The sequence below is a fragment of the Momordica charantia genome, assembly GCF_013281855.1.
Source record: "Momordica charantia cultivar OHB3-1 chromosome 9 unlocalized genomic scaffold, Mcharantia_2.0 BLBB01000009.1, whole genome shotgun sequence".
NCBI lineage: Eukaryota > Viridiplantae > Streptophyta > Magnoliopsida > Cucurbitales > Cucurbitaceae > Momordica > Momordica charantia.
In genome coordinates, this window is record NW_028275167.1 from 27,790,571 (window position 1) to 27,809,395 (window position 18,825).

General features: G+C 32.6%; 3 protein-coding genes across 3 annotated transcripts; all 3 read left to right on the plus strand.

Annotated features, from left to right (window-relative positions):
- Positions 1–3,194: 3,194 nt before the first annotated feature.
- Positions 3,195–7,175, plus strand: LOC111010268 (phenylalanine ammonia-lyase 1). Its single transcript, XM_022283636.2, has 2 exons — positions 3,195–3,682; positions 5,209–7,175. The coding sequence occupies exons 1-2, from the start codon at positions 3,273–3,275 to the stop codon at positions 6,956–6,958; spliced, it is 2,160 nt and encodes a 719-aa protein (XP_022139328.2). The 5' UTR covers positions 3,195–3,272; the 3' UTR covers positions 6,959–7,175.
- A 1,045-nt stretch (positions 7,176–8,220) lies between these two features.
- LOC111010112 (GCN5-related N-acetyltransferase 8) lies at positions 8,221–9,505 on the plus strand. The gene has a single exon (XM_022283437.2). The coding sequence runs from the start codon at positions 8,486–8,488 to the stop codon at positions 9,344–9,346; it is 861 nt and encodes a 286-aa protein (XP_022139129.2). The 5' UTR covers positions 8,221–8,485; the 3' UTR covers positions 9,347–9,505.
- Positions 9,506–16,798: 7,293 nt separating this feature from the next.
- LOC111010125 (Protein kinase superfamily protein) lies at positions 16,799–18,755 on the plus strand. Its single transcript, XM_022283458.2, has one exon. It carries the CDS (start codon positions 17,181–17,183, stop codon positions 18,477–18,479), a length of 1,299 nt encoding a protein of 432 aa, XP_022139150.1. The 5' UTR covers positions 16,799–17,180; the 3' UTR covers positions 18,480–18,755.
- The last annotated feature ends 70 nt before the right edge of the window (positions 18,756–18,825 follow it).

Sequence of the window (18,825 nt, forward strand, 5' to 3'; positions counted from 1 at the left end):
ACATCTTGATTGGAGATATATACCAATTATCGATGAACTATGCTTGTTTTGACTGGTTGAACGGTTCAAGGGGAAGGAATGAACCTAGCCATATAAAGTCTATCTTAAGTTGGAGGTTTGAAATTATTTGCACGCAAAAAGAATTTTACATGCATCATTAACACCTTACGTGGACCGGTTTTTTATCCTGTCAAAAAACCGGGTTTATTTTATAACCCCTCTCTCTCCTCTAAGATTGATCCCTCTCTTTGTGCTTTATTTTTCTTCTTTTTTTTTTCCTTTTATTTATTTTTTCTTTGGTGCTTTGTTTTTTTCTTCACCACAATCGGGTAGAGAATTATCAGCCTTCACCTCAATTCTCTAAAATGGAGAGTGAGTCAGAAACGAGGATACAAAATATCCTAGACTTCAGTTCCTTTCTATTTGTCATCCCTCTTCTCCTCCTTTAAGTTCTCTCCTACTCTAAATTTATAAATTAATTAATTTAATTAAAATTGTTACAAGGTAAAACTAAGCTGCCTCTTCCCGTTGAAACACGTGTGTCTAAGCTACAACTCGGGTATCCCCAGATAGGAATGAAGGGCCCATGGCAAAGCAAGCAAAGCTCAACTTGACTCCGACCTAGAGAAGATTGCTGATCGAGGAAATTCGTTGAGACATTCTACGGGGTGACGATTTTGCTATTAAAAGATCTTCCAATTGCGTACGAAAAATCCGTTAAACGACACGTACGACATAAGAGTTTCGATTTTCGACACTCCCCAACTAGTATAAAAGGCGGAGTCATTCCACTCTTCTCAAAGGCACACCATTTTAACTAGACTCGACACCAGCTGCTACTATTAATACTAACTTAACATCAAAGTGTATAGATGGTCAAACACCAGACCAATGCAAATTTTCTTGTCTGACAAGATCCGACAAACCTACATTAAAACTATATAGAATTCCAATTGATGTGTGGACACACATCAACAAAAATCATGAACAAAGCATAATATACTAAATTAATTACTGATATTGGCATTAATTATTTGAGGCTTGAATCTTACAAAATGGTCTATAAGCTGTTGTCCAAACTTCACACTTTGCACCATTAAGTCTATTCCCCATTTTCAAAGTGTTCTTTCCACACACAAATGTGGGGATGACTTGGAAATGTGAAGTAGGTCACAAAGAGAGAGAGAGAGAGATCATCCTAATAAAATTGAAGCAATTGACTAGAGTGGGTTTGGTGAGAACTTTTCTAATGTGTTTGGTGGGTGATCCTTGTAGAGAGAAAAAAATATATAAATATGTTAAAAATGAATTATTAACTGCTCTTTAATTATCTTTTTGTCAAATTTATTGACTATCTCGTATTGGATATATATAAAAAAAATTCAAAATAATAAAATTAAATTTTCTTTTGACCAAAATTAAATTAAATTTATTGATTATACGCATCAATTTAAAAGTTTCTGCCAAATAATATACCAACTACTCATGGATTATCATTTATCCAATTTATTGGCTATCTCATATTGGATATATAAACGTATTCAACATAAATAAAACTAAACTTAGGGAGGCTTCAATCAGACCCTCCGAATCATATAATATAAGATGAAATAAATGCTATAACAACTGACTCATAAAGTGGGTTTTTAACCCTCCTTAATTATTTTTTTATCAAATTATTAGCTATCACATATGGGATATATAAAAAGATTCAAAATAAATAAAATTAAACTTAGGGATAAGATAAGTAATCAAACAGGAAACTTAAAAATGATAGGTAAAATTAATATGCCAATAGGGGAGTTGGTTAAATTTAATGAGGGTTGTTGAAATGGGAGATTGCAACCCTTCACCTAGCAAGAGGAATTATGATTTTATTACTTTTAATGTATATTTTTTTCTTTTTCTAAAAAAATAATATGCATTAAATTTATAATTATTATGTAACATTCTAATTAGCCCATTGGAATTGGGGGTTTGGTATGACTTTGATGAAGTAAGATTGCATACCCCACATCACACCTCAAATTATTTACTACAATATACAATATTCATTGCTCCCGAATTTAACTGAATTACGGATGCCAAATTAAAACTTCTAAAATCATAGAAATCAAATTGAAAGATAAACTTAAATTATGAGAATTAAAATGAAAATTTTTAAACCATGGGACCAAATTTAAACTTTGTCCAAACCTAGGAACCACATTCATAATTTAACCTAAAATAAATTAGATAGATTTCTTTTAATGTCTACATACCATTTGGTTCCTCCATTTTGAGTTTTGTTTATTTTGGTGTTTGTACTTTCAAAACATTCATTTTAATTCCTATACTTTCAACTTTTATTCATTTTAATTCATATATTTTTGAAACGTTCGTTTTCATCTTATTTTAGGAAAGTGACCATTTCTACCTTTATTCTTATTTTCGTCTCATTTATTTTAATCAAAATGTTAACATGACATTCCACTCATTAAATTTCATGAAATGTAACCGTAAATTTGTATTAGAGGATTTTCATTAGGTATAAAATTTGTATTAAAATTTTGTAAATAGGGACAAATTGGTTACTTATTAAAGTAGAGGGTACAATGAGCAAAATGAATATAACCGAAAGCTAAGTTTTAATTGTAGATATTAATGGAAATGTCGAAGTCCTAATTTCATAAAAATGTCGATGGAATTATTGATAAAATGTCAAATAATCATTTCACCATTTCTAAATAAATTAAAAATGATTGATATTAATATTATGTAAATATTAATGTAATTTTGTTAATATTTACCTATTTTGTAGATTCTGTAGTAATATTATAGAAATGTTGATAAATTAATGTTGAACTCATTGATACGTGAAAGCGTTGATATGTCTAATATGTTGATGAAAATTATAATAACTAAAATAATATTTTAAAAGAAATAATAAATAATTAAGTAAAATGTGGAATATATAATTATTTAAGAAAAGCAGGCGGTATGTCAGATATGACTACTTCACCAACCCTCTTATAGCGCGTCTTTTCACCAAACACCGCAACGCCACGTGTCGTCATCTGATCCATAAGGAAGATCGAACGGCCACGTGAAATTCTCAACTAACCCATCGGCGAGCCCCACCCGACAGTCAATGAGATGTCGTTCGGCACTCTCTATAAAAAGCAACCGAATTTTGGTTACCAAATCTCAGGGAAGAAGAAGGGCAAAAAATAAACGTTCTCTCAAAACAAAACTCCTCAAATTTTCTCTCCCTTTCCCAAACAGCCACTCTCATGGCCTTCGATCACCAAAACGGCGCCGCCGCGGCCTTGGACGTTTGCGGTGGCAACGGCAACGGCCACGTCCAATGGGACCCACTTAACTGGGGGGCCGCGGCGGAGGCGATGAAGGGCAGCCATTTGGATGAGGTAAAGCGGATGGTGGAGGAGTATCGGAAGCCACTCGTTCGGCTTGGTGGTGAGAGTCTAACGATAGCACAAGTCGCTGCCATTGCTAGTGGCACCAGCAGTAATGTCACGGTGGAGTTGGCAGAGGAGAGTCGGGCTCAAGTCAAGGCCAGCAGCGATTGGGTGATGGAGAGTATGAATAAGGGTACGGATAGTTACGGTGTCACAACTGGTTTTGGTGCAACGTCGCATAGAAGAACAAAACAAGGTGGAGCCCTTCAAAGAGAACTTATTAGGTGAGTAATTAATTAGATGAATTTCATTAATTTTATCTATGTTGGTTTTAATTAATAGTTTTAATTCCAATAACTTCGGTATGTTTTTATGTGTCTATATGAGGTAAGTAGATTATTGGTTATCCATCTCTTGCCATGTTTGGTTTGGTGAAACGTGAAATGTCTTTTCTTTCTTCTTTCTTTTTTTATTTTAATACATGTATTAAGGTTTTAATTTTTTAAAATATATTTTCATGTAATTTAATCGAAAAATAATAAATAAGAAATATTACTAAACATAGAATATTATCAGAAAATGAGAAGAAAAATGTTACGAAACAGGTGTATAATTTTATAGTTCACGTAAATCATTGTTTTCCGTATAAGCTTAACAATCATCTATATATATATTTTTTAATGTTTTCCGAAACTTGAGTGAAAATGATCATATTGAAAAAGTGGTTATTGTGTTTCCAAAATTTGGCTATTATTTTTATGAATAAAAACAAAAATAATTTTATGTTTACCGAATATTCTAAATCAGAACCGAAGAAATGATGAAAAGAAGTAGAAATTTTAATAAATTAATATGAAATTTATGATTAGTGCAGGCCACCATGGGTTTGACCTTCTTAAATAACTAAAATTTGGGAATAAAAGATTAATTGAATAATATATATTTTTTCTTTTCATTTTGAATTTTTCAAAACGATTCTTTACATAAAGTAAACGGCAGATATAATTATATGCGTAAGAAATATAATTAGTGTATAAATAGAGAAATTTTTTCCGTTAATATGAAGTCTTTTACGAAGAATTTAAAAACAAATCCACGTGAACAATAATAACAAAAATATGAAAATAGGCCATTTTCTTAACAAAACTTCGGATAATGGAAATCGTGGTACATTAAAATCTCAAAAGTTTTAATTTAAATTTATGATATAAAGTATTAAATTGATTATAATATAATATTATCATTCACACATTTTGTTTTTGATTGAAAATGACTCTAATTATTTGACCAATTAAATTGTGACAACCTGTTAAAAACTCGTATTTTCTTTTTTGGAATTCTTCAATCTTTTATCAATTTACATATTAAATTATATGGCTGGAAAGGACAAGACATTAAAATATATATGAGTTAATATTATAGTTGTTTACCTGTCGATGTTATGATTAATTAAAAAATGTTAAGTATAATCAAAGTAATGATAATCAACTCTTTTTTTTTTTATAATATTTCCAATTAATATGACGACATAGGTTGATGAGCGTGGAATTTAGGGGCATATTAGTAAATTTTTTATTATTTTTTTTATATTTTATGAATGGTTTAAATTTTGGTTGACATCCCTTATTCTTCATGGATGCCATTAAGAAGAGATTCACAAGATTAGAATCATGAATACTTTTCGAGATATCTTTCAATTTCTTAGCTGGTGGCCCAGAGCAAGAGCTTGAAATTTTCGTTGGTGAATTCATTATTCAACTTGGATTTAGTTAGTTGTTTGGCCTAACTAAGTTTTGTTTTAATTTCTTAGGTTCTTGAATGTTGGAATCTTTGGCAATGACACAGAATGTTCCCATAAATTGTCATCGTCAGCGACGAGAGCTGCCATGTTGGTGAGGATCAACACCCTTTTACAAGGTTATTCTGGTATTAGGTTCGAGATCTTGGAAGCCATAGCCAAGTTTCTAAACCATAATATTACTCCATGCTTGCCTCTGCGGGGCACCATAACTGCTTCTGGTGATTTGGTTCCTCTTTCATATATTGCTGGGCTTTTGATCGGTAGACCCAATTCCAAGGTTGTTGGGCCAAATGGAGAGTTTATTAACTCATCTGAGGCGTTTCAATTAGCTGAGATTGATAGTGGGTTTTTTGAGTTGCAACCCAAAGAGGGTCTTGCTCTAGTGAATGGCACTGCTGTTGGATCTGGTTTGGCTTCTATGGTGCTTTTTGAAGCCAACATTTTAGCAGTTTTTTCTGAAATCTTGTCGGCAATCTTTGCTGAAGTTATGCAAGGAAAACCTGAATTTACCGATCACTTGACACATAAATTAAAGCATCATCCTGGCCAGATTGAAGCAGCAGCTATAATGGAGCATATATTGGATGGAAGCTCTTATGTAAAATCGGCTAAAAAATTGCATGAGATTGATCCTTTGCAAAAGCCTAAACAAGATAGGTATGCTCTTAGAACATCTCCACAGTGGCTTGGGCCACAAATTGAAGTCATTCGGGCCGCAACGAAGACGATTGAGAGGGAAATAAACTCGGTGAATGACAACCCCTTGATTGATGTTTCGAGAAACAAGGCTTTACACGGAGGAAATTTTCAAGGCACACCAATTGGTGTCTCTATGGATAACACTAGACTAGCCATTGCTTCCATTGGCAAGCTTATGTTTGCTCAATTTTCAGAGCTTGTCAACGATTTTTATAACAATGGGTTGCCTTCCAATCTTTCTGCAAGCCGCAATCCCAGTTTGGATTATGGTTTCAAAGGAGCTGAAATTGCTATGGCATCGTACTGCTCAGAACTGCAATTCTTAGCCAATCCAGTCACCAACCATGTCCAGAGTGCAGAGCAACACAATCAAGATGTGAACTCTTTAGGGTTGATTTCCTCAAGAAAAACAGAAGAGGCAGTTGAGATATTAAAGTTGATGTCTACTACTTTCTTGGTAGCCCTCTGTCAAGCTATTGATTTGAGGCACTTAGAGGAGAATTTGAAGAGTACAGTGAAGAACACAATTAGTCAAGTGGCCAAGAAAGTACTACTCATGGACTATAATGGAGAGCTTCACCCAATTCGATTCAGTGAAAAAGATTTGCTTCAAGTGGTCGATAGAGAGCATGTTTTCACCTACATTGATGACCCTTGCAGTGCTACCTATCCATTGATGCAAAAGCTAAGACAAGTCCTAGTAGAGCATGCTTTAAACAATGGTGAGAGAGAGGAAAACCCCGGGAGTTCAATTTTCCACAAGATAGGGACATTTGAGGAAGAATTGAAGACCCTCCTACCAAAAGAAGTAGAAAATTCAAGAATTGAATTTGAGAGTGAAAATTCAACGATTCCAAACCAAATCAAACAATGCAGGTCCTACCCATTATACAAATTTGTTAGGGAAACATTGGGGACCAGTTTATTAACAGGTGAGAGAGTCAAATCCCCCGGTGAAGAATTCGATAAGGTTTTCTCAGCCATTTGTGCTGGAAAGTTGATTGATCCAATGTTAGAATGCTTGAAAGGATGGAACGGTGCTCCCCTCCCTATTAACTAAGGAGGTTTTATTTGATGATAAAAGGTTTATTTGTTTCTCTCTTTTTGGCTTGTTTTCATGTCTCGAAAGTTTGGTCTTATACATATACAGAAACATCCAAATTTACTCTTTTTTAGGTTTACTTTTTCTTCATCTTATCTTAAGCTTCATACAACACAAGTGTAAAGCTATGAAATATTGTTCTAGTATCTAATTAATATTATCGTTGTTTTTTTTTAATACAATTAGCGTTGTTATTATCATTAATTTTTTATAATTTCATTATTTAGTACTTCATGTCAATTCCAAATTTAAAGTAGATTACAAAGTAATTAATTTATTGAAGTACAGTTCATAAAATGGAACAAATTATCACGTCAAAAAAAAAAAATTATAGTATAAAACTCAGAACAGATAGCAATTTCCCTCTTCGTTCTGTGAAAAGACAGATTTACCCTTGTAAAACGCAGAAAATCCATGTTCGCCGTCGATTGATCTCCCGCATGGCCCGATCGCCGATCGGTTTTCAGTTTCATTGTCTCCGAATCACATATCTCTCGCCGGAACCCTACATTTTCCGACGAGCGAAAGCGACCGCCTTCGTTTCCCCGCCACCTCTAACCGTCCCTCCGACTCCCACCGGCAAATACCGTCGTCCGTCGGATTCCATCCCAAGCGCCCACCGCCTCTGCTCGGGCGACCGCCTCCCCTTCCGACGCCCTCCAGGCGGCGCCGGTGTTCGGACGCCTCGCAGAAACTTTTTCATGCGGCGGTGTCCGCGTCGGAAATCGGAAGTTGAAGAGGTTGAACTGGGCACGTGCTGTTTTTCCAGAATTTCTCCTCCTTCTTGGGCTGGCCCAAATAGGACAATATAAAGAAAGGCCCGAACAAAATCCAAACGGTGAGTTTTATTGCCACAAATTGGAAAACACAAGATGTATTTGGACGCAAAATTAATAGTTCAGTCATATTTGATAACCATTTAAATTTTCTTTTTCAATATTTTTTAAAGCTAAGTTTAGAGCCATTTCTGGCACTTATGTGTTGGTTTATTTTGTTACATCATTTTTATAAACATTTTCAAAATTTAAACCAAAATTTTCAAAATAATAATAAAGTTTCTATAAATTTATTTTTGTTATTTGAAATTTGGTTAAGAATTCAAATAGGTTTTGAAAAGATTACTAATGAAATTATCTAAAAATAAGCATAACTTTTAGAAAGAAAAAGTTAAAAACTATATTTTGGGGAGGAAATTCAAACTCACGTCTCTTCGTTGAAGATATTGTCAATATGACTTCAGCTCAACTGTAATTGACAATCATATCTGATTAAGTTTTTCTTTCTAGTACAACATATAGAAGGTGAAAGATCAAATTTACAACCTTCAAAGATATACGTCAGTTAAGTTAGACTTATTTTTTTGACCCTGAGATTAGTTAAAAGAGAGAGTAATTTTTACGAGGTTTGAGATTTAAATCTAAAGTTGGACTGAACTTTAGAAGTGAGTGACTCGGCGGATTTCCAGAAATTTCCTTATGGACAATTATGAAAAGACAGATTTACCCTCTAGAAGCGCTTAAAACCACATTCGCTGTCCAGTCTCCTGCAAAGCCAGGCCCTAGTTACTCAGGTAAAACCGCTTCCATTTTCAGTACCCTCCATCTCACCGATCGGTTTTCAGTTTCTCCTCCACCGGAAATGGCCGCCGCCGCTCCGCCACCTCCTCCGACCCCTGCACCGACGCCTGCCTCCACAGTTCCGGCCGATTCCACCCCCATCGGCCACCCTCTCTTCTCCCGCGTCCGTCTCGCCGCCCCCTCCGACGTCCCCCACATTCACAAGCTCATCCACCAGATGGCCGTCTTCGAACGCCTCACCCATCTCTTCTCCGCCACCGAATCCGCCCTCTCCGCCAATCTCTTCTCCTCTCCCCCCTTCCGATCCTTCACCATTTTCATCCTCGAAGTTTCCTCCAAACCCTTCCCCGAAAACTCCCCTCATAACTGCAACCCTAATTACAGCCCCGTCGTTCGCGTCCTCAATTCCGACCTCCCTTTGGACGATCCGGAAAGGGAGACTTTCAAATCGGAATGTGAGGATGTTGTCGTTGCTGGATTTGTTCTGTTTTTCCCCAATTTCTCCTCCTTTTTGGCGAAGCCCGGTTTCTACGTGGAGGATATCTTCGTGAGAGAGTGTTACCGGAGGAAGGGATTGGGGAAAATGCTGCTGTCGGCGGTGGCGAATCAGGCGGTGAAAATGGATTACGGCAGAGTGGAGTGGGTGGTTCTTGATTGGAATGTGAATGCGATTCAATTTTACAAGGAAATGGGTGCTCAGATCTTGCCGGAGTGGAGAATCTGTAGACTCACCGGCGACGCCCTCCAGGTTTATGGAAACGCTAACTGAATAATTACTTAAAACTGATGGAGTTATTTTACTTTTCCCTTTTCTGGCTTCTTACACTTGTAGAAACAGAGTATGGTTTTAGTTGAAGTAATCTCTGAAACGTTTCTGCTTTATGCTGCTTATGATCATGTTCTGTATATCATCTGCGTTGGCACTGAATTCTGATGTGGGTTTCTCTCATAATCTCTGATTTTACTCCTAAATGAGCAATGAAAAGGTTCTAATCTCTGAACATAATATTTTTCCAATTTTCTGCGTGAAGACGCCATGGATGATTTGACAGTGAATACTGAAACTTAATCCCTTCATTACTGTGAATCTGATTTTGAAGTAGATTTATTTCTTCTTTCACACCAAAAAAGGGAGGCGTATGATTTGATTAAAGTTGTAGAAGAGATTAGAGAAGATAAGAGACGTGGGGGTTGGGGTTTTCTTTCTTCTAATGGTGGTATCTTCTTTTCAGACTCTTTATTCTTGTGGGGACATTGAATGATAAGAGATCAACTTCATGAACTATATCTTTTTCAAAGTGTTTCTGTGTGTGGTGAAGTGTATTTGAAGGTATCAACTTCATAAACCATATTTTTCCAAGTGTTTCTCTCTTTCGTTCTCATAAAGATTCTAATAGTCATGAATGGTTCTTGTTCTTGATGACTATTTGGGTTTAATTATAGTTTTGGTTTAATGAACTATGAAGTTTTATCTAGTCTTTTTCATCTTTTAAGAGGATTTCTGAAAGTGATGAAGTTGACTTGATTTGTATAGCTTAAGAGCGGCCGATCTAGAATTTTATGTGGTTCAAATTTTGTATAAAGATCCTTTCGAACGACTTTTAAATTTGCATACACTTGGCTCTGTCAAATTTTAAACAGTATTGTATAGGTTTCTAAACTTTTAATTTTCTTTGGACTTTAAAATAGCCTAATAGATGAGGGATGTATTAGATAAAAATTTTGAAAAATTCAGACACGTTTAGATTCTAAATGGAAATGTTTGAAGATGAAGATGTTTCTTAAAGTTTTGGAATTTATTAGACACGACTAAGTTTATCTATCGTACTCAAATAAAATAAAATAAAATAAGTTTATCTATCAAACTTATAATTTTTGTTTTGTAGGATTAATCAAGATTTAGAAAGATAATTATTTTTCCATATTTGTAAATATTTTAAAGATTAATTTAAATTATTAAAAAAATGATTTTTTCATAGAAAAATATATACACATACGATTAACAAACAAAAGCGTGCGATACATCGATCCGCCCGTGTAAATAATTAATGGATGAGATATAATTATATTTTTATACATTAGACGTAACATATATGTTTTGGGGATAGAGTAGAATACAGGATTTAATGGAAGTTTGGGACTAAAATTGAGAATTTTAAATATATAAAGGACCCAAATAAAAAGTGGACAACATTTTTTATAGAAAAATGACGTAGTTTGGTACAAGAATAATGCTGGTTGGTCTATGAGATGACTTATCCACTCCACGATTTTAGTACCCATGAGGACATTTTCTTTATATTGCAATTTTTAAAATAAGTTTATTACCTATTAAATTTTATCTTCTCTTCTAAAATAAAACTACTACTAATTCTAAAAAATCAAAATAAATTTATTATTATTAAAAATATATATTATTTTAAAAAATTGTAATTGGGTATTTTTTTTCCCTCAAATATTTGTAAATACTATAATTACTATATTAATATAATTCATTTCATTTACTTGAATGGTTAAATAAAATCTATCTTTTCTTTAAAATAGTTTTTTTTAAATAGTATGTTTAATAGTAATTATTTTACTTTATTTTATTAGAATTATTGGTTGTTTTAATAATCTAATTTTTAATAGTAATTATTTTATTTTATAGACTATAAATTTCAATATCTAATATTTATTTAGATTTGTTTAAAACATAAATAAATTGTAATATAATTTTTTTTAGTACAACAAATTAGTAGTACGAGAGTTTGAACCTTCGACATCAAAGAAGAAGTAGATGCCAATTACCGGTGAGCATAGTTCCCGTTGGCCAAAAAAAAATTCCATCTTTTCTTCTAAAATAATTTTTTTAAAATAATATATTTTTTTAATAATAATTATTTTATTTTATTAGAATTAGTAATTATTTTATTTTAGAAGATGAGATAAATTTTAATAGGTAACATTTATTTAAAGTTACTTAAAAGATAATATAACATTCCATTGAATAAAAATATATATATTATGAAGACTTGAACCCAATTTTATATTAAAGGGTAAGAGTACATCCACTACACCATAGTAAAAAATTTATACAATTTTGATATGTTGTCTCTTAAAAAGACGACATACTAGGATTTTGACTTTTAAAATATTTAGATATCGAAATATAAATTTGAAAAAAAAAATAATCAAAATCACATTTAAAACAAAAAGAAAGAAAGAAAAAAACCTAACATTTTACCAACTCCCAAGCTTCTTCTTTTTTCTTTTTCTTTTTTTTTTCCATAGATCTTATTCTCTCTTTTGGGTGGGAAGTCCTCTTAATGATGTAGTAAAAAACGAATAATAATAACAATAATCATGAGTCAAATGTTTAAGAATTTGACCAAATCATTAGCACCCTTGATCTATCGAGATGATTAACATAAATTTAAAAGTAAAAGAATAGGATAACTTTTCATTTAATTTAATAGTTATAAAAGTGATAGATTAAGTCCTCAAATGATAAACTGAATTATAAACTAATTGTGAGAAATTTATTATTGTCAATTTAAGTCGATAAGAATAATAATAGATCTTAAATGACAAAAAATATGTAATAAATTTGTTAATATGAAAAAAATGTTAATTACCATATAAAATATAATATACATTGAAAGGAAGGCAATTAAGTTATAATTTCGATTACTTTTGATTTTGATTTTGATTTTTTTTTTTTTTTGGAATGAATTACCTTTTAATTTGCTTTGACTTTTTTGGCATTGTAGGCAGTAATATTTTTGGGTAATTATTAATCAATAAAATATGTCACAATTTTCTCAGACATTTCATGGTGGAAAAATTTAGCAGCCTTTTAAAAGAAATATTGACCACCCCCACCCATTTTTTTGAAATTTTCACTTCCACTAAACAAATTTTGAGAATTTTTTTCAAAAAAGTTATTTAGTAGTTTCGTTTTCTAACATATTTATTTATAATATTTATGAATATCTTACACATTTATAAATGTAATATTATTCATAAAAATGTGAGAACCTATATCCTCCTTCAACGTAATTGTATTTTGAAAATCAAACAAATTTTTATGGATTTCGTCTGTTATAAATATTTATCTTATTCAAATATTAATAATTTTACACCCACTGAATCCATTTTCAATTATCTTATTTAAATATTGTTGAGATATTTCAAATATCAAGATTAGGTATGTTTAGCTATTATAACATTGAAGGTTTTATGTCAAACTGAGTATAGCTCAAATGGTTAAGGCATCTGATCAAGAGGTCATGAGTTTGAAACTCTGATCCCCACATGTTGTATAAAAAAAAAACATTGAAAGTTTTATGAAATTTCTTTTTTTTTTGTTCTAAATATTTTTAGTCTTAATTCTTAGAAGACTTCCATCCATATTATTGGAGTCAATTTCTCACCCACCAAGTGTCATAATCTCATAACTCAACAACAGTAAATCAACATAATGAATCACTGAGGAGAAAGACAAAAGTTTTGGACCTCTTTGAAAGCCGAGTTGAACTATCCATATTAGGTCGTAGATCTTACTGCATGTCGAGTTGACCTACACCATCTTACTTCAACTGCCTAAGTCAATAGTCTGGCCTTCAAGAGTGTCTGCAAACGTAAATTTCTAACAAAATCTCAGACAACAAGCCGCGATTCTCAAGGCTGTTAGAGAGTTGTTGAGCTCTGTCAAAAGCTCACCCTACAAAGATCCCCGCCTCATTCTCAAGTACGCGAAAGTACACTTTTTCGAGCATATATTAGATAAACACTGACTTGAACATCGAAGCACTTACTCTGTTTTGGAGGTACCTCGCTTGCTCATCAGCTCATTCGTCCGAACTTCACGCTCTAGATCATTTTCCATATCAAACACGTATGTATATATATATATTTTTTTTTTCTTTATATTTAACAGATTAATTTCCAAAATATTAAGCTTAAGTCTTTAATTAATATTAATTCTTTTGTGAAATCTCTTTAATTACTTTAGGGATCATTTGTTGGGAGATTTTCTAAATGGGAAGGGACATGAGCAAGTAAAGCCCTTTTTTATTATATAGATTTAAAAAACATTTTCCCTTATTCCATGGACAATAACTTTTTTTTCCCTCCCACTGTGGTTTGTCCATGGATTTTGTACCAGACTCTTATATCTATTCTTTTAAATAAATTATTTTTTTAATGAAATTATTTACTTTATTTTATTCAAATTAATTAATTAAAATGAGTTAAAATATTTAAATTAAATTTATAATTAATAAAACAACATTAAATTTTTACCAATAATGTACTGCATCAATTATTCTATTCTAATAAATTAATTTATTAAAGTGTATACTTAATTTTTTTAATAAAAAAATTTAATTAATCGATGCAATTAATAATATGAAAATGATTAATTTTGTTAAACATATAAAATGATAATTATTAAAATTGATTGCTAAATAAAATCAACAACGTAAATTTAGATGTATTATTTATAATATATTTATTAACGAGTGAAACTTAAATTAAAACATAATTGTTTAAAATAATAATTATGTTAACTTAATAAAGATAAATTAATTATTAGGAGTTAATTTTGATTGATTTTAAAGCTTTATACAAATATATCATTTTGCTAAACATGTACCCAATAACATTTAATATTAGTTATTCAATTGATTATTATGCTAAATTGTCAATATAGTTACATTGTTAATCGTTGATATAAAATAATTTAATTTATATTATTTATTTTTTTATTTAAATTTGATTTGTTATAAATCAATGTCAATATAGTTACATTGTTAATCGTTGATATAAAATAATTTAATTTATATTATTTATTTTTTTGATTTAAATTTGATTTGTTATTAATCAATGTTTACAACCACATAAAATTAATATTTTAAGAGTAATCACATAAAAAAAATAAATATGTATATAATTTATTTTCAGAAATCTTAATTTCCTACGTATATACAATCAAATATAGATATCTTCGTTCCGAGACATCTTATTCTTGGATATATCTCAAGTATCAAACGGCCTCTAATATTTTCCACAAAATTTCGTGACTTTTGCGTAGACTCGTGCAATAATCATTATAGCGAGCTTTTTCCCACCCATATTCAGCCAATGATCAGCATCCACGTTGGCCTAGTGGGAGAGGTTCGATTTATTATTTTAATTATTATTAAGTAATGTAATTTAGTATTTAGTTACGAAATAACAAACTTTGGCATACATCATGAATTACGTGTAATAGAGCTTCTGGAAGAGGCTCATAAATTTCGTTATATTTCAACATTTTATTCCTGCAGAATGTTCTTCTCAGAAAAGCTCATATAACTATTAAATAGATTAAAATACTATTTTAATATATATGTACTTTCAAAATATTAATTTTGGTATGTATATTTTTAGAAAGGAATTATTTTGGTTATTTAATTTCATTTTTAATCTTATTTTTCTATAAAAATTTGAATATGATACTATACTTAATATATTTATTAAAATGTTTCATTACTTGGTACTAAAGGGTTTTCGATTATTAGTAGAATTTGTGATAGAATTTTGCAAATAGAAATTAAAATGATCACTTTTTAAAAGTAAAGGGACAAATATGAACATTTTGAAAGTCTGTGAACTAAAATAAATAAAGTTAAAGGTATAGGTATCAAAATGAACATTTTTAAAATATATCGACTAAAATGAATAAGGCTGAAAATACATGGATCGAAATACTGTTTCGGTCACCATACATTTTAACTTTGATTCATTTTGAACACGATGCCTATTTAGTTCTTAAACTTTAAAAAATTTCAACTAGAACATTGGTGCGACATATTGGCTTTGATTCATTTGTCATAAACATTATTGCTATAACACTGGTGCGACATATTGGTTACATAAATTTTGGTTGAAATAATTTAAAATCGGTTTGATAATAAGTTTGTTTTTAATTATTTGTTTTTTAAAATTAAGCTTTGAAACAATACTTCTACTCTTTATTATTTTGTTTTGCATTTATTTTTTAATTAAAGTTTTCAAAATTTAAGTAGAAATTTGAAAACTTAACAAAAGTAGTTTAATTTTTTTTTTAATTTCGCAAACGAAACAATTGTCTGTACAAAAAAAAAAAAGGTAAAGAAAGCAGCATACTTTTTAGAAAAGAAAACCAAAAGCGCAATGGCAAACTAATAAATTTAATTTGTGTAAATATATATTATTAAGTTAGATTAAATAGTTAGTTCAACTTTTATGTTGGTGTCAAATAGATTATAAAATATCTAGTAGGTTAATGAATGGTCAATTTTGTATCTAACAAATTCGGGATATTTTTGACATTTTAAAATAAACATAAAATAGAGTCATAAACTTTTAATTTTGCGTCTAATAAATTTTCGAAATTAAAAAAATATTGACCAGTTAAGGATCTATTAGATACAAAATTGGTGGTTCAAAAGTTTATTAGACATAACGTTGAAAGTTTAGAGGTCTATTAGACACTTTTTAAAATTCAAGGAACTATTAACAACAAAATTGAAATTTAGAGAATTTATGAGACACCACTTGAAAGTTTAAGGTGTGTTTAGTCAGTGATTTGAAAACAAAAATATGAAAACAAGGATTCAACGAAAAACAAAGTTGTATTTCATTTAAGTATTTTCAAATATGTGTTTGGTAGCAAATTTGAAAATGAATCTACATTTTAAAATTTGTACAAAGGTATTATTTGTTAGCCAGTGATAGTTAAGTTTAATCTAACGTAATATTAATCCTTTATTAACATATATTATAAAAATTATAAAAATATTAGTCCTATTCAACAATTTTTTCTTTATTAAAATAGTCGACAAAATTTTAATACTCATGAGTTAGAATCCTCTAATCATCATTATTTGCACAAAAATAATCCAAACGGATTATAACATTTAAAAGGCAATAAGTTTCCACGTATTGTTGTATTAAAAATAATAATAATAATTATTTGAAATTATTGTCCCTATTTCTTCTCGATTTATTTTATTTCTTCATATTTTAAAATTTAAAGTATCCCAAAGAGTGGGATGTTTTAAGTCAATACATTATGCAAACAAAAAACACAGTACAAAATTAATCCTCTTATGTCTTCTTACGACAATATATTAATTAAAAATAATATCAATAATTCATAAAAAGAAATTATTAAAAAAAAAAGTTCCTAAACGAACCGCCGTTGGCAAACAAAACCCACAAGGCCCGTGTGGAAATGCGTTGTAGAAAATTCTCGTACGAATTTCTCTCTCTCTCTCTAGAACCGTTTCTAAAATTACGCGTTCTGATCTCGTCGTCTTCCGATTTCGTCTTCTCCGATTGACAGTGACTTCACTGCAAATCTTCAATCTCTGTTCTCGACGGAACCCTAGAATTTGATTACTCCAACACCCACATTTCCCCAATTTCAAACCCCTAGATTTCATCGGCGGCGGCGGCGGCGCGGCCATGACGCCGTTTCTCTGCCCCGATCTCACTCCGATTCCATGATTCTTCGCCCCATTTTTCTATCCTCTTTGATATCTTCTCGAGTTCCTTATGTTTTCTGATTTCGATTTTAGGGTTTCCCCACTCCGATGTGCAGGTCTAAGAAAAGCACCGACGTGATTGATCCCCGGAGCCCTAGATCCTCTCGCAGTCGCAATCAACGAGCCTCCAAATCCTTCGCTTCCTCTTCCTATGTCGATCCTTCCAGTTCTTTGAATTTCACGAGCTACAATATCACCAACACTGATAATACCAAATCCAGCACTAAGAGCTCCTCGAAATCCTCGGTTTCTAGCCGGGCTTCGCTCACCAGTTTGAAGGATTCTCTCCCGGATAATCCTCTGATTTACGAGTTCTCTGAAATTCGTGCTGCTGCCAACAATTTCCTCTCTAAGCCCTTCTCTTCGTCGTCTTCGTCGTCTTCGTGGCGCTGCTCGATTAGGGGAAAAGACGTCGTCGTCTTCCAGCGGAAATTGCTTCGCGCGATTGAGCTGCCGGAGTTGAAGCGCCAGTTGTCCGTTGTCTGCCGGAGCCACCATAACAGCCTGGTCAAGCTCCTCGGTGCTTCAATTTCGGGGAATTACATTTATCTGGTTTACGAATTCATCGCCGGAGCAAGCCTCGCGGAATGTCTCCGGAATCCGAGAAACCCCAATTTTACCGTCCTCTCCACCTGGATTTCTCGGATGCAGATCGCCACCGACCTCGCGCACGGCCTCGATTACATCCACCATTGTTCTGGTCTCAACTCCAGATTCATCCACAACCACATTAAGAGCTCCAGCATTGTAATCGCGGAGGAATCCCTAACTCCGAAAATCTGCCACTTCGGCACCGCGGAGCTCTGCGGCGAGGTGGCAATGGCGGCGGAAGAAGAAGAAGAAGGAGGAGAGGAATTAGAGATTACGACGTACAAACAGCCGAAGCGTTCAAACAGTAAGAAGATGAAGCTGGAGGGGACGAGAGGGTACATCGCGCCGGAGATGATGTCGAACGGATCCATGAGCCAGAAAATCGACGTTTACGCCTTCGGAGTGGTGGTTCTGGAACTGATCTCCGGCAACGAGGCGCTGAAATACATCTTCGAGGAGGGGAATCGCGGCGGATATGTGAGAGTGAGCGTGATAGAAACGGCGAGAAGAGCGATGGAAAATGGAATCGGAGGGATTCGGACATGGGTGGATCGGAGATTGAAGGATTCTTTTCCGATGGAGGTGGCGGAGAAGATGGTGGTTGTGGGGCTGGAATGTGTGGAGGAGGACCCGGAAAAGCGGCCGGATATGGGTCGGGTCGCCGGCAAGATTTCCAAGCTGTTCCTGGAATCGACCCGGTGGGCCGAGAGCATGGGGAAACCCATCGACATGTCGGTCTCGCTTGCCCCTCGGTGAAACGACAGTCGTCACAACCCAACCACGGTCTTGCCAATTTTGTGATTATTAATCGATTTCAGTTGCACATAATTCTGGTAATTTTGGTTTCTGCTTTTATCTTGGCGTAGGATTTTAATTTTTTTTAATGGGGTGATTATGAAATGTATGAACATTTTTTGTACATATTTCAGGGAGATGGATTTAAAAAAAAAAAAATAGTTGCAGAGAAATCAATGTATTTCGGGAGTGGCATTCTTTTTTCTTTTGCAGAGAAATAAATGTGACTTTCCATTTTGCCCACAAGTAATTATGAAATGTGAATAATACAAACATAATGGGGTGAATTATATTTGTTGTGTTTTAT

Coding starts and splice junctions, on each gene's coding strand:
- LOC111010268 (XM_022283636.2), top strand. CDS start 3,273: ATGGCCTTCGATCACCAAAACGGCGCCGCCGCGGCCTTGGACGTTTGC. Junction 3,683..5,208: donor CTTCAAAGAGAACTTATTAG/GTGAGTAATTAA, acceptor TTAATTTCTTAG/GTTCTTGAATGTTGGAATCT.
- LOC111010112 (XM_022283437.2), top strand. CDS start 8,486: ATGAAAAGACAGATTTACCCTCTAGAAGCGCTTAAAACCACATTCGCT.
- LOC111010125 (XM_022283458.2), top strand. CDS start 17,181: ATGTGCAGGTCTAAGAAAAGCACCGACGTGATTGATCCCCGGAGCCCT.